We start from the raw sequence: 16,547 nt of genomic DNA on the forward strand, positions 1-16,547 counted from the left end.
TGCTCAGCAGTGGGTGATTATCGGGTGAAATGATGATGACTTAAACGAACACCACAGCTAGTAATAAATACTTAATACACTTATATCTCCAAAAAAGTTTTTTATTTTTTTTTTCATTTTAATACGACATCATAATAATCATAAAATAGTAAATGAAATTGTCACATTTATTTACTTGTGCAGGAAACCTAACATCTATAACATTGAACCTTCTGTGTCGTTTATCTATGCCAATTACCATGGCAACTATTTGTTTATTTATATTTAATTGGTGAATTCTTATGACTTTTGCTTACACCTGCGCGGAAGTGACAAACTATCTTTGTCTTTTTTATTTATATCATTTTATTAGAGCCATCTCTCTTATACAGTCTGTCAATGTAATAAATTAAGCAAAATGAAAATTGTATTTGTGTGTGCCTGACACTGCATATGAAGCATTTTTTTTGGATATATTGTGAGTATATAACGTATCTATACATAAAATATCATTGGTGATATGCATATTGAGTAATACAATTTTAATATAATACCACCCTAAGTACATAAATATATTTGTTGCACTTGAAGAAGGTACATGAAGATTCCATAATATTATAAGGCATCGCGTCGCTTACAGAAAGTGGACGTCGCATGTACGAAAATAACTATATACAATAGGTATATTCGGCTATATGAGTACTGTTACAGAAATAATAACTAGATTTAACTGTACTTTATGCGACAATGAACTTCACATTTTGGCAAATGAGGATATAAAGGACATACTTAATGCACTCTTGAGTGCTCTGTCTGACATTGTTAGCGTTGTGCCTTAAGAAATGTACGTTTTACTTTACGCCTACACGTTTGTTTGGCCAAGGTTTGGCCTATTTCTATTAAATTTAGGTTTAAATATTGAATGATTCCCTAATAATGGATTGATAAGAATCCTGGATTAGATGTTCGCTGGAGAATTATATAAAACTTACCGGTCTAGTATCACACCAATTTATGTACTTGGCCAAAATACATTCAAATAGTGAAACAGATGCGAAATACATTTCCCATCATAAGAGACACGAGATTTTAGGTACTCTTGCTAAAACATCTAAAAGACCGTAGTTAGTTCCGTTGAATTTGGTGCAATATTTATTTAACAAGAGCGCTAACTATCCAATGTGGGTCATTGCTTGCTTGGTCTTATTTTAACTTCTTACAAAGTATTCCGCATGTCACTGACGTCTTTAATCTGTAATACTGGTTTATGTGATCCAATTATACATAAAAAACAAAGTAATACGTCCATAGTACAAGAACTGCATTGTTAAAATATTTAAAAGTTCCTGTACCGGCTTCCGAGGTCGACCAGTCACGACGCAACGTAATATACCATTTAGCAATAATTACTAAGGAATGGATTTAAATTGCGGTTGATCGCGATATGTTTTATATTTATCATTTGTCATAAGTAATGTAATGTGTGTTCGAACATTACATGTATGTGACACCAATATGAGATTATCTACTAGATTGATTTCTGAGAGCACGATCATTAACAGCGTCTTTCCCTGTATTTAAACTGTACGTTTAAAATGTTCATTCTAAAAAACCCAGGTTATACTACGAAAATTCCCACAGTAATAATGAGTAAACATAATATCCAAACTAATTGAATTATCGGATTATCTGAACACTATCTCTTAATAATTTACTAACAGAATATCTTGTGACATTACTTAAACTTGTTAGGGTTTACCGACTGAGTTGGAATTTGCTGTCATATTCATCTTGGTTTCGAATTGTTGAATAACTAATTAGAGACATTGTGTCCTCGTATCAATTACTGTCTACAATTTCGTTTGTAAACTTTAGAATATGCAATGCTTGTGGGTTTCGAACACAGTTTTGGTATTAGAACTATATTTGGCAAATAATTCTGTTTATAGACATTGAATCATCGATTTGAGTATTTTTTGCAAGGAAGATTTTAAATCTCATTCGTCATTCATTTGTGGCTAATTTGTGGTCTATAAAATCTGTATTTTTCTTACCTAACCACAAACCACATGATTTAATTAATATATTGAAATAAAACATTCGAATCAAACATAACGAGTGTATTAACAAACATATTTACAATTATTATTATTATCACAATATAACTTATCAACAATTTTTATCACTTCTATAAATACACTAAACATTATCCGATGTTATAATAATTGATGATATTTATATGAAGGTATTTTTATGTAATTAAAGTTAATCCTTCTTGTTCGGACAATTTCACGGAAGTTGATAGCAGAGAGTTTGGGTGTCCGCGTTCTCTCTGGACTTTTGAAATCGACGTGGAACAGGCCGAATTTCACTCTGTAACAAAAATATTGTGTTTTACAGAATTGGATTTAATTATTTATCTGTGTTGTTTTTATTGCCATAGCAAATATTTTTATACTAATAGCTATGCTGCCTGGTTTTCCCCGCGCCCGAACCCTCGGGAAAAATTAATTATTATTTCTATAGCTCATGTGCTATTCTGGTTCTATTCTATTCTGGTTATAAGCTACATGCGAAGTATAATCAGAATCCGTTCAGTGGTTTGCCCTTGAAAGAGTAACAAACAAACATACAAACATCCATCCATCGTCATTACTTATTATATACATTCATCCATCCTTACATAATATTTTCGTATTTATAATATTAATATAGGATTTACTTTGACGAAACTGTTAGTATTGCAGTTGCAAACATAGTAGGCGTGGCTCACAAAAATAACTAAGAGACACGCATTTTTGCATGTATAAATATACATTTATACATGCAAAAATGCGTGTCTTATATATCACTTATTGCACTGCGGTCTTATATCTGACATGTTAATCTGTTAATTCTACAGCTGTTATTAACTTTATTACTTCGCTAGATTAGCTTATACAAACAAGACATTGACAGAAATAAATTACTTATTGTACATGTTTAGGTATGTGAGGAAATCAAATATTTGTATCGTTCTTAATACATTTTCTTCGGAAATGGGTCAATTTAATGATAATTTCTATATACAATAACGCAATCTCCTTAGTATCTTAGATAGTAAACTAATTTCCCTTGAGAGTAACAACCGATTTTAGCGAGCTCCGAAAATTTTATGTTCACCAAAGCGTATTGAAAATGTGTAATGTAGTGTAAACTTCACATTTTAAATAACTACCTAGTGAATATTTTTTTTAATAAATAGAAAAACAGCTATAGAGAGCGGATAGAGCTCTTCAGTTTTTCGGCATTATATGCTTGATTTGTCACACAACTTAAGTTCATAAATAATTTAACCAATCATATGACACAAGCCTGCGTTCTAATATAGTCTACTAGCTTTTCGCCCCGGCTTTGGTCGGATAGACCCCGGTTAAAAAACATAGCCAATGTTAGGTACTTAGTAAGGATGCAGCTTTCTAATGGTAAAATAATTTATAAGTTGATCTAGTAAGTTTTTGAGTTAAGATTTAGGCAACAAAAAAGTCTTTTGTAATGTAAAGTATTAAGTAGGTATAGATAATAAATAATTTATATAAACAATAGTTTACATGAAGGCAAGTTTTAATGAATCTTTTCATAAAACTTACGTGTAACCATCACTCCATTCAAAGTCGTCCATTAAGGTCCACGCAAAATAACCAGCTATGTTACACCCATCTTCGTGCATCGCTAATAGCAGTTGCTCCAAATATCTGTTATAATACGAGACTCGCTCGTAGTCATTGAGTCCACCAAAATCTGACATCCCATTCTCCGTAACAACTATGGGAATTTTCGTACCATAGTTCTTCGTTATCCAATTAAGAACTTTTCGGAATCCTGGCGGGTGAACCTATAAATTCACATCATACGTTAAAACTTCTGGGAATGCGAATTAAAATAAGCTGACAGTAAACAACGACACATTTGGGGTGCTTTTAAACCAATAATGTGCGAGGATGTGTAGCGGAATGTGTTTGTCCCATCAGGTTGCCTGGTAGAGATTGCTGCTTAGCAATAAGGCCGCCTCTTGTTCAAACGATGCTTTCATTTTTGTAATAATGTTATTTTGGTCATAATTTAGTTTGTACAATAAAGTGTTATAAATAAATAAATAGTATCCCTTCAAACGCTGAACACTTCAAACTAAATGAAGCGATATGATGGGTTACTTACAAACACATTTCTCGCTACACATCCTCGTACGTTATTTGTGGAAAAGCACCCTTATATAGATTACTGTTTAATTCAATAGTCTTAACATAAGTAATTAGCGCTTGAACCACATGAGTCTAATTGTTATATAACAATGAATTATTCACACATATTAAAACGTTAAGATGCAAATTAAATAATGCTTACAGAGCTTCGCCAAATTTCTCAAAACTTTTAACAAGTGTATGCAGTTGATGCTTAGTACGCAACTTAGAGCTATTGTGCAACTGTTTGTCTTTTTATCTTCAATCTAATTGTTATTAAGAAATTATATACTTACATAATATTATAATATAGTGCCTATAGCAAAAATATATAACGTAAATAATTAGTCGACTATTTTTAAACTTAAATGTGGTTTTCCCTGAGAACCGTAAATATTTTTTCTTCTGAAATTATTACTTATTTATAATTCAGTTGTTTATGATAAATACAAAATAATTGATGTAATTTATTATTGAACCGATGCTAAATGCATAATTAGGTAAGAGTTATAACATGCTTTATGCCGATGTAATTGTAGAAGCCAAGTAGTAATAAAAGACTGTAATATTATAAAGAACTTTTCGCCCGCAGCCACGCCCGTGTAGTCAAAGGAAATTCCCCTGGCGGAGATGTTTCACCGCAGCAAAAAGTAGCCCATGTCACATGTCTCTAGGCTTCTAACTTTAGATATAAAAATAATATCATATAATCGCTCTATTTCGACGTGACAGAACGACAAACAAATATAGACTATGTGACTCAGAAAAAAATTAGCTTTTTTCTGGTGAAAGAATTTTTCTAATCGGTCCAGTAGATCTGTGAGAAAACTTTACAAACATACATAAAGGGCACAAATGTGAATTTATTATATTAGTCTAGATAGGAAAGAGTATTTGAAACCTACCGCCAACCAATCAGCCCCAGGGATCGCCCAGCTCGGATGTTGTTCCATCTTCACACCCGTATCATGGTCTATTGAAGGCACGGCCCAACCCTTCTCCATCGACGAGGAAGACATCAGAAATGATGTGTAATGATTCAGCCCGAAGAAATCTGAAGTTCCTTTAACCATTTCCACCTGATAAAGTAGAATATATAATTATATATAGCCCAGTTTGCCATTTGCTATGTTTAGTTGCAAATGAGCCAATTTTGTACCTTTGAATTACTTCGAGTATAAAATATCTACCTAATACTTAGGAGGTGGTAAAGTACATAATTAATATTAATCAAATTCTAGTTATTAAAACCAGTGTCGACGTAAATGTATAACGTTCTAGTCTTAACTGCTAGATACCTTAAACGGCTCATTTGGCTTAATAATTAAATATGGATTTAGAATTGAATTAAAGTGGTGGTATTACAATATACATATTATTATAGTTGTTAAAATTTAAGCAAATTCCCTTTCGTAATCATATTTAAATACTATGAATTAAATAATATTCAATAAGTGCGCAAAACTTAAGTTTTCAAGTGACTTTTAAAGAGCATTAATGAGTTTTGAATGAGGAACGTGAAAATAATTATAGCGCTACGAGGTTGAACAACAAAAAAATTGTTTGAAAAAGTTACTGGCCAGAAGCCACTTAGTTTGCGAGGGCCTTTAAAATACACGGAAAAATAGGTTTGTTTTAAAAGTGTATCATATTATAATCTCCGCATTATACTTTCAGAACTGTAATAGTAGAATAATGTTCTACGATTCCAATGTGAAATCTCGAATCCTGAATGGAATTTTAACTTTTAAATTGACTTTTATTGGTATAGATAGAATGCTCTAGGAATACTAATATTGCAATGTTAACACTCACCTCCTGCGGAGTAAAAACCGGTAGTCGTGACCGTGCGTATCCTTGGCTTATGCTCATATTATCAATCCTTTCACGGACTAAATCCGGATAGTTACCCTTTTCTGAATAAATTGGATGCGCGTACAAACCTAGCTGTAATATAATAATAGCTATTAGATAAATATGACCAAGAAAACCGAGCAGTGGAGGCTCAGAGGTGAAACCTTGGACTAAGAAATCGATAAGGTTCGAGACCAGGCGAGCAAGAATGAAATTAATTTTTCAATTATGTGTACATGTTGATAACATCACCACTGCTCGAAATGGTGAAGGAAAACATCGGGAAATCGGGTCGAAGAATAAAAAGTTCGATGACATGTGACATCTGCCAACCGGCATTTGGCCATCGTGGTGGATCATGCCTTTACCATCATAGGAGGCCTGTGTTCTTACAGAGCAGTGGAAACATATACCATAGTATAAAACTTGCGTAAGAAAAGTTACATAGTATGAGAGTTATAAATTGTATATACCTACAAAATATAAGAAAAAGGAAAAACATAACGTATGCATGTAAGGTAATCTTGTACACATGACATGGGATAAACCCTGCATTTCTTATTTTTGTTGGAATGCGGGTTTTTACAAATGTCATGGAATATTTTTACCGGCGTCTTTATTATTCTATATTATAAAGGTTAAGCTCTTATTCTATGTGTTGGTTATTTAAGTTGACGAAAAGGGAAACAATTTTATGATTTTGGTATTTGTTACAATTGATTATTTATATGAATACACATTTATCACTTTTAGCTGCCACAATTTAGATTAGGAGATTTGAGTGAGAACTAATAAATAAAATATATGAATTTTATAGTTACTGATATATTAAAAAAATATTTTTTTTTTATTACTAACCCGCATTTGCAGATAACGTTCAGCGGCAGCAAGATCATCTGGATTATTTTCGTCTTTAGGCTCCGCGTAAAAAGCATCTAAAGTTATTCCGATTCTTCCTGCAATAAGATATTTTACTGTTACTTTACATTTTATATAAACTGCATGTTTATTGAAATTATAACACTACAATTTTTTTGAAGCATGTTTCAATAATTACTGAAGGAATTGACAATTGACATGACTATAAATATTATATCTAATAAATATTATAAAGGCGAAAGTTTGTAAGGATGTATGGATGTATGGATGTATGGATGTTTGTTACTCTTTCACGTAAAAACTACTGAACCGATTACAATGAAATTTAGCACACATATAGAGGGTAACTTGGATTAACACATAGGATAGATTTTATCCCGGAAATCCCACGGGAACGGGAACTATGCGGGTTTTCCTTTGAAAACGCGGGCGAAGCCGCGGGCGGAAATCTAGTACAAAATAAATTGAAGCAACTTTTACAACAGCAATCTAAAACATGTAATTTAATTTAAATTTGTAAAATAATTGCCACGCGTCTTCATTGTTTAGGGCCGATTTTTCAATGCTTGGTTAAAACTTATTCGTCGAATAATGCTTAAAACTACCATTTTAAAAACGTATTCTAATTGCCCGTATTTGACAGTTTACGTGACATTTTAATATTATCGTGTACTTTATTGGACGGATAAGTTTTATCTGGTTTTATCCAAGCATTGAAAAATCGGTCCTAAAATCTGCTATTCAGATAAAAACAAAAAATAAGTACTGAGAAAGTTTATAAGCTAAGTTTAATATTTCAGAATTAAATATTTTTCATACTTTCTTTGCTTTGTGCCTTAAATGTTAGTTTTCTGAAGTTAGTAGTTTTAATTGCTGTTCTATACTATTTAACTTATAACTCTTTCCACAAGGGAGGTGACCTATGAGGGGAGGTATTTCAAGTTTTTTGAGAAATGAAAACCTCTTCAATAAATTAATGTCTCAGTGAGTTTTAATGATTTGACGTTTAATTCTATAATATATTTAAATTAAACAATAAACTGACTGGTTGATATACTAATTAACTGTCAATTGATGCATTAACTACACAACTAACTTTTGCCCATCGAATGGTCTGTTCATTTTATAAAATTTGAAATTGTACGCTTTGTGGCTCTATCAGTTTCATCTTCAAACGTGCAAATATAAAAGTGTCATCCCACGAACTGATGACATTAAAAAATAAGCCTTATATATAATATTTTAAATACCTTTTTGGTGTGGTCTGAATTTTTTATCATACAGGTGATAAGCTCGAGCGTGTCCCAACAGCATGTAGTGGGAACATAAATATTCCGCGATTCCATGAATCTTTATTGCTGGCACGAATACGTCTTTACCGTAGCCCTAAAATAAATTTGCCTTTTTAAAATATTACAACAAATTTTTGGCAATATATTCAACGGAAATATTGAACGACCCAGTTTTATCAGGGTCCAGTTGCGAGGTATTTTCGTTTTACATTTAAATGCAGTGTAATTTAATTAAGTAAGTATAATAAATTTCAAATGCACAAAACATTTGAGTAGCTTCAAGGTTCTTTAAATTATTCTCAGTTGTGATGCATAAACAAAGACCCTCAAAGGAGAGTAGCATCTTCAAATGAATATGTTAATTATTCATTTAATTTCAAACTAATGTGGGACATTGGAGGATTAAAACTTCGCACGAACTGCGCCATACAACAGCAAGTTTAAAACAACTTACCTGATAGCAATGTATATGTGGTTCGTTCATTGTGGTCCAAATTTTGACAATATCTCCAAATAAAGTGAAAGCTACTCGTGCGTAATCTTCGAAGTAATCAACCATTCTGGGGTTGCTCCAGCCTCCTAAGTCCATGAGAGATGTGGGCAGGTCCCAGTGGAACAGAGTTACCACAGGAGTTATATTGGCTTTCACGAGCCCTTCAAAAATCTTCCGATAATATTTAACGCCTTCCTTATTTATATAATTGTCCGTTCCCTTTGGTAATATCCTGTACGAGTTTGAACATACAAAATGTTAATAATTAAAAAAAATAAAGCTAATGTTAAATGTTTTGTTATTATAGGATCGGTTAATATTTTGAATAAATTATGATATTATAATAGGATTGTTATCATATATTTCATACGAGCTTTAGATTTGTTGTTGTTGTCTAAAGTTAGTGCCTAATTCATAATAGAGAATAGATTTCACAGAATTCTAAGAAATCATTATCCTCTGATCAACTATTTAAACGGTATCTAATACATAATTTAAAGACAAAGCTAGGTGTAACTTTTACGAGTCGAAAATTCTAGCTGAAATGTCTTCCTTTCAACTGTTTATGAAATGTGATTTAAGTAAGGCTCTTTAAGTAAGACGCGCAACTTGAGCAAGTGAACTCAAACTAAACTAATTCTATTACTCTGTAACTAAGCGGTCTTAACATCTTCAGGTAGAGTGAAAAGCCACCAAGATTATGTTAATAGTAATTGCGTCGATGTTAAAACGCTGCTCTTTTTTGTTTTTTAATTAACTTTTTTTTAGTAATAAGGCACGCAAAAAAATCTAATTCTCGCTTACATATACAATTTGTCATTCTACATAATAACGTTGTTATTAAGCTACATGTAACATTTTGTGATAGTTTATAAATTAGGTACTGCACTCATTTTGATGCCTAACGTATATTAGATAAAATATGTTTACAGATATTCGCTTAATTTGGCAGTAACATGTACAACAATACTTTAATATTATTATTGTGAAAAATTTAATCAAGTTACTTAATTCAATTATTTTTATTTTATATTTTTTAAACAAAAAAGATAAATGGAGTAAAAAAATACGTGAAAAATAATAATATTGAAGAATATATGCGTTGAAATCAAAACAGCTGTGTAATTATTATTTATACACCATTATATTTGGTTTTAATATCCATTACTTTACAATTAATAAATGTAAGTATAACCTTCTAAATATAAGGTAAACATTACAAACCTTAGGAAATTTATAATGAACGCTGATTGTTTTTAATAGAACAAATAAACGTTATCAAAGTGTAATGATATTAATATTTTTATGTAATAGAAGCTGCCGTGAAGTAGTAAGGTATCAATATAATCAAGCCACAAACGAGGGCGGGATTCGATCCCGGTTGGCGACTAAATAAAAAATATGTAACATCGTTTACAAAAATTTCAACACAATGTTATTTTTGATACATGTGTTTGTGAAACCTGTCACGATTTCGGACTTCCCTTCACATGTGAAAGTGCTATATCCTGCTACTATTACAATTTGCAAGAATAGAAGGATGATTGCTCGGAGTTTTCATTATAATCAGTTAGATAGTTGGTACATTAATAGCATAAAAAGCAGGCTCGAGCCTAACTTCAGTACGTCTATTGATATAAACTAAATAATACTCCTATATGTACTATGTTACCGACTTACGTCATGACTACGTTATACCTACGTGTTTAACTAAGGCGCGGGTCAAATACAAGCGGCGCGGGCGCGGGCGTGCCATAAGCGCACCTCTTCAAACTGTTTTGCACCACGTCCTTCTTCTACATTTTGTATGAAAGATCTTTGGAAAGGCGTCGAGACGGCACGCCACGGATGTGCCGGCAGTACGCCCAAGGCGCGCCGCGCCGCTTGTGTCTGTCCCGCGCCTTACAGGATATTAAACTTTACATTTTTAGCTAGCATGGGCTGTAATTGAATTATAAGTTGCAATTAAGTGGACCCAACTAGTTATACCTATATCTAGCCATGTTTTCTTATAAAAATGTTGGTTTAATAAATACTTACCGTGGCCATGAAATAGACAGCCTATAGTACTCCACGCCAAGGGATTCCACCATGATAATGTCCTTCTTATATTTATGGTACGAGTCCGCAGCTACATCGCCATTTGACTTGTCCAGCGTAAACTCGGGATGCTTGTGTATGTATGTGTCCCACATACTTTCACCTTTGCCTGTAAGAAAAAACAATAATTCATAAAACTGAACTGGGTTCACCTACAAAATTGTACAATGTGTGATTAAAATATGCTCAAGTATTTTGTAATTAACATTAACATAATAAAGATTTGATTGCCTGTTTGTTTGTTAGGATTTATTTAAAAAACTATTCGATCGATTAAAATCATCTATAATATTAATATGTACTTAAGAACGCTACTTGTTAACCTATATTTATTTTTCAAAAAGGCTTTTTTATTTTGCCATTCCTGATTCCATGTCAAACTTAGTGAAGCCAGGACGACGATTTAATAAAAACAATTTTCTAAAATAATTGATCAAATTCTCTACCAGTATACTATGATCAGAGATCAGTAAAAGAATACCTATAACAAGGTACTTCACACTTCTATTGAAAGGGGACCCTTCTGACTCGTCACGTATTTGCCCAGATTTTTTGTCGAAATAACAAGACCGTGTCATGTGTACCTATTGTTTTACCTTGTTTTTATAAGGATTAGTCAATTTAACAAGGAAAGTTATATTAAAATGAGGTACACTATTTTAAAAATATTTTGGGATTCTTCAAAACTAAGTTACCAACACATTTGTTACAATAAACCTTTTCTATGCTTTAAGTTCAGTTCATTTTAAGAAGAAATGTGTGTGCATTCATAGATAAAGACATATTATTGAGTTAGGTATTAATTGATTTTGAAAATGGCTACATTATCCTGTATCACTAAATATTATCACATAAAAATAAAATATATCGTAGGCCATCAATACTACAAAGTATGGTCTTTCACCGCCTTTTCGAAATTGATTATAAAGTAACAATTATTTTGTACAAAACATAATACTTACCATAGCGTGCTATCTCAAACAAAAACTGTGCATAACAAGAAACAAGCAATTAGCAACCAAATACGTTCAACTATGTTAATTATTCGATAATATTCGTAAAATTACTGTCATTTGCATTTATAGTAGGTACCTACACTTGTAAACATTGAAGAATTTAAGTATTGAAGTCAAACATTTTCGTTTACAAGGCTTCGTTATAACTCGTGGAAATTATTTACAATCAATCTATGGGAAACAATTCGGAAATCGAAATCTATAGAGAAAAGCCGATAGGAAACTATAGCACTACTTTGTAGTATAAATTATATTTTGTTGTTATATTACGAATATTTTATGTGTAGAAGTGTAATAATTAAATAATTAATTAACTTGGTTGAACAGACCAACATACGTTTGCGAAATGATAATTACATTTTGCACTTTTAATTGAAAATATTTCTATTTTAAAAACATTAAATGTACCTTATTCATAAAACAACACAAAATTGCAGTCAATTGATAAATAAAAACTAATATTATTTAATATGTAACATAGGTACCTAATGTTTAAGTATAATGCTCACAAAAATTTGTACCAAACACACAAAAACTAAATTTAAAACCTGGTCTTGACTTCTAGAGGTGACTATATAGATAGTTGCTTAATAAACTACTAGTAAATGGTCATTTTTTGTTGATTGACATAAAAACACATCCGTTTCTATTTATAGATCTTATTGGTATGCATTCAGAAATTGTACTATATGTTCTCATAAGTACCTACCTACATATGAACTTATACAAGTACATAGGTACATATTTGTAATTCTTATGTAACAAACTGTTAGTCATCTTTTTCACGTTTCTTATACATATTTGTTTTGGAATTTCTATGCGGATAATGTTTAATAACTGCGTAGTGAAACAGATCATATAAATATTGTTAAGAGAACATCGAATCTTGACCACCAGGCGATCAGTGTACCTATACGCTAATTAATAATTAGTCAACTAAACCTATTTGACTTATATGGTTCCATTGTAAAAACAGAAATTTGATACAAATTTACATAATAAAAAATTCCATGATTCATTTTATATTTCCCAAATACTTCTACAGATGGCAAGGTGGCAAGATATATTTACATAGTAATGTACTCTTAATAAAAACCAAACAAAATTACAAAATAACGTATGATTGTTTTATGAAGCTTCGTCAAACCATTTTACAAATTAATATCATGAACGTTAACTTTATGATTAAAAATTCAGAACACAGAATACAGCTTATGATTTTATTTTACAAAATTATTTTTAACCGCTTTCAAGATATCCTCTTCGATAATTTAATTGATGGGTTATTTCATAAAAAATGTTCCTTGAATTTTGTGTAAGATTATAATAATAATTAAAATCTTCCATTTTGAGGTTTTTAATGGCAATTAACGGTACCTATAACTAACACGACTTTAACATTAATGACGACATTTAAAGTTAAATAGCTATTATCAGTTAAATTTCATACTAAAGCATCTATGTTAATTATTTTTTTGAAATAAAGATTGAATTTAAATCAATTGATTTTTTTATTAATTAAGATTCAGCCAAAACAGAGAACTACCACAGCTTTTCATTGTCACTTCTGAATGACGCTTCTATCTATAGGTATATATAATTTTTTTTTATTAGGTAGTGACTCTTTTAAAATCTATTTTGTTAGGTAAATGATGAAGAGGATATTAAGTTTGTTTGATATCATTTAAATAAAAACGTAGGAACTAAACCGAATTTTAAATTTATTTTACCATAAGAAATCTATTATCTTTACCGAGTAACATAGGCTTTTGCACGCCTCATAAGCGAAGCGTTGAGGTGGGTACTACTGTCACTTCGCGCAAAACATCTGATTTTTCAAACTTAAAATGTCTTTATGTATCTATCATACATTGCACTTGTAAGATAATACATACACACACATATTAAGAAAAAACACTATTTTTAACGTTCATGATATTTTTGATGTCATTTTTGTTATTTAAACTAGTTAAAAAACAGTTTAAAAAAGTTCTGTCTTGGACGTCCGTGTGTCTGTATGTGCGGATCCTTTTTCTTGTTAACACGATAGCGACCGAAATACTTTATTAATCGAGTCTTTTTTTTTCTCTTACGCTTGAGTATGCTCAGGAATAGAACCCTTTCATTTTTCAGGGTCTGATTCGATGTGGTTTAATTGTTATTAAATAAACAAAAATAATAATTAATAAATATTTATTAAAAAAAAATTATGAGGCGTGCACTTTTGGATTTTCCAAATTATATTTTTTATGCTGGCCGAGTGAAGCAGTGACGAGCAACGAGTTATTTGGACCCTTGTGTATAAAAAGTAAGACAAAATATATAAGAATAAAAAATGTTGTGTGGTTTTATGAAACCACGGTAAAAGTGAAACTGTTCGAACGGTTCCGAACACTGCTTTGTGTAGCGCATGTCGCGTGACGGTCGGCTGCCGAGTAGGTATACCTACTCGGCAGCCGCGATACACGCGACATGCGCTACACAGACCAAAAAGTTTGAGACGATGTAATAAAAGTTTCACTTTAATAATTATTTGTTTAATTTGTAAGCATTCTTTAAACATTGCACAATATAACAAGATAAGAACGAAAATATTATTAAAAAACCAGTAATTCCAAGCGCTGTAAGTTTGGGATTAGTTTTTTAACTTCTATGTCCGCAGGTGCATACTTATACTAAAACAAACTGTTACACACGCCGCTATTTAATTTAGTTTTACAACTCCTGAAGCGAAAATGCTAACAATTTTTTTTTATCTTTTTATAAATACTAACTTTATTTGAAAATAAAAACGTAAACTGCGCGAAAAGCAGACCCGGATTATGTAATTTTTTTCATATTCTTTGAGGTAAAAATATAAATACAAATAAAATATGCTACATAAATATGTAGTTCCTTAATTAACTACTGTTCAATTCTTTGTGATTATAAATACATTTCATTGCCCAAAAATCTTACGTAAGCTTGCATTTACTGCATACGTTTACGATATTTATAGAATACCGCAAACAAACTTGTTTGTATTTTTTATCGCAGCCAAATAATACTATAATTGCCGCAATTAATACCTAGACCACTTCCTTGATCACGTAGGCTATAACCGTAATATCTCACGTTTGATCCTTAAGATCAATACACTCACATACATACATAAACATGTCCTATAGGACATGGGTACCTATGCTCAAGAAAATCGACGTATAAAGGCGGCTCTACCATATATTCTGTGCCTCTACTAAAATCGCAAAATACTTCACAGAAAGAATTAGAATATTAACTCTTTCGTTACGTTCGTTTGTCTTTAAGAATATGTAGCGATAAGTCCACAATTTATTATAATATTACAACTTAGGTTAAGTCTCTACTCTCTATTTGTATAATATATGTATACAAACCAATGCAGCACGAATAAATAAATATCAAATATCACTGCGATGATTACATTTTACGGTAAATTATGGCTTGACATACCTCCATCATTCCACCCTCCTTCTATTTGAAATGCAGCCGTTGCAACTCCAAACATGAAACTGTCTGGAAACGAATAGTTGCTCAACCCAGAGCCTACTAGACCGCTCACTCCATTTGCTATTAGCAGCAGGCTACAATCAAAATATTGGTATTCATTATGTAATCCTTATAAACAATCATTTCTTTTTGAATTATTAATTATTAATCCAAAAAAAAATCTGTGACAGAAAATGATGTGACTGGTTTTTACTTTACTATTAGTAATGTAGAGTAACGTGTTTTCATGTTATAAACATTGTTTTCTATTCATACTACAAAGTAATAAATATTATGTATTATAATTATGACAATAGACATTATACATTCACAAAGATTATAAATTACAACGATAATAAAGTTGATTGTTTCGTTGAATATTCAACACGTCGCGTTTTAAACGTGAAAATATTTTGTCATTTTTTATAGACACTAAAACCACAACACTGACTCTAAGCACGGATCAGATATTATTTCGTGTTTAAATAAATTTAAGACCTGAAGCTGACTAGAAGAGCTCTGCTCTGGGCGACTCGACTCATGCTCTGCATTTTACTGACTAAACTAAGATATTGACAATGAGACTATTTAATTTTTACCGTAGCCAAGATCGCGGTAACCTTCTGGGGTTTCCCTTAGACATCGAGAATACCTTTCATGACTGCACGACGAAACATTTGACACTTCCTGGCTTCGATTTATTTTATGACACACTATAATTATGTTCAATTAGCACGTATAATGTTAATACTAAATGTAACTCAAGTTTTGTGTTAAAATAACGTTTTAACTTCTGATAATAATGCCAAAATACGAGGTCATGGGATTATTTTTTTGAAAAACATTAACCGTCATAAATATTACCTATACATTTTATATTATAAAATGAGAAAAAAAACAGTGAACTATCTTCACAAAAAGGAAATGATTCCTTGTTTTGTTCGTATTGACTATTGGATAAAAGCATTTCGTATGTAGTAAGTAAATATGCTTGCCTGCAGGCAACATTGAAAACCGATAATGCCTTTAAAGCATTTTTCGTAAGTCCTTGAAAAACAAAAAAACAATTTCCGAACATTTTTTACAGAAGACAAATTGTTTATGTAATGAAGTAATTATCAAAAAATGTTTTGTGAATAACAAGTTATGAGAGACAATTTTTTCTCTATATTTTGAGCATGTTTGATTCTAATCTTTCTCGTACCGA

The 16,547-nt window shown here is 31.4% G+C and overlaps 1 protein-coding gene across 1 annotated transcript; it reads right to left on the reverse strand.

Moving 5' to 3' along the window:
• Positions 1 to 2,084: 2,084 nt before the first annotated feature.
• Positions 2,085 to 15,903, reverse strand: LOC149905110 (myrosinase 1-like). Its single transcript, XM_090106501.1, has 10 exons — positions 15,839 to 15,903; positions 15,305 to 15,435; positions 10,758 to 10,926; positions 8,679 to 8,949; positions 8,183 to 8,318; positions 6,912 to 7,009; positions 6,015 to 6,146; positions 5,105 to 5,278; positions 3,609 to 3,853; positions 2,085 to 2,352 (listed from the first exon to the last, which is right to left on the reverse strand). Exons 1-10 carry the CDS (start codon positions 15,889 to 15,891, stop codon positions 2,196 to 2,198), a joined length of 1,566 nt encoding a protein of 521 aa, XP_089962627.1. The 5' UTR covers positions 15,892 to 15,903; the 3' UTR covers positions 2,085 to 2,195.
• Positions 15,904 to 16,547: the final 644 nt, after the last annotated feature.

Source organism: Colias eurytheme, chromosome 10 (genome assembly GCF_061535395.1).
Source record: "Colias eurytheme isolate Ceu_HAF_F1 chromosome 10, ilColEury1 Martin Lab GWU primary, whole genome shotgun sequence".
In the NCBI taxonomy this organism is placed as follows: Eukaryota; Metazoa; Arthropoda; class Insecta; order Lepidoptera; family Pieridae; genus Colias; species Colias eurytheme.

Coding starts and splice junctions, on each gene's coding strand:
- LOC149905110 (XM_090106501.1), bottom strand. CDS start 15,891: ATGCAGAGCATGAGTCGAGTCGCCCAGAGCAGAGCTCTTCTAGTCAGC. Junction 15,436..15,838: donor GCTCTTCTAGTCAGCTTCAG/GTCTTAAATTTA, acceptor TTTTGATTGTAG/CCTGCTGCTAATAGCAAATG. Junction 10,927..15,304: donor AGGAGGGTGGAATGATGGAG/GTATGTCAAGCC, acceptor TTTTTCTTACAG/GCAAAGGTGAAAGTATGTGG.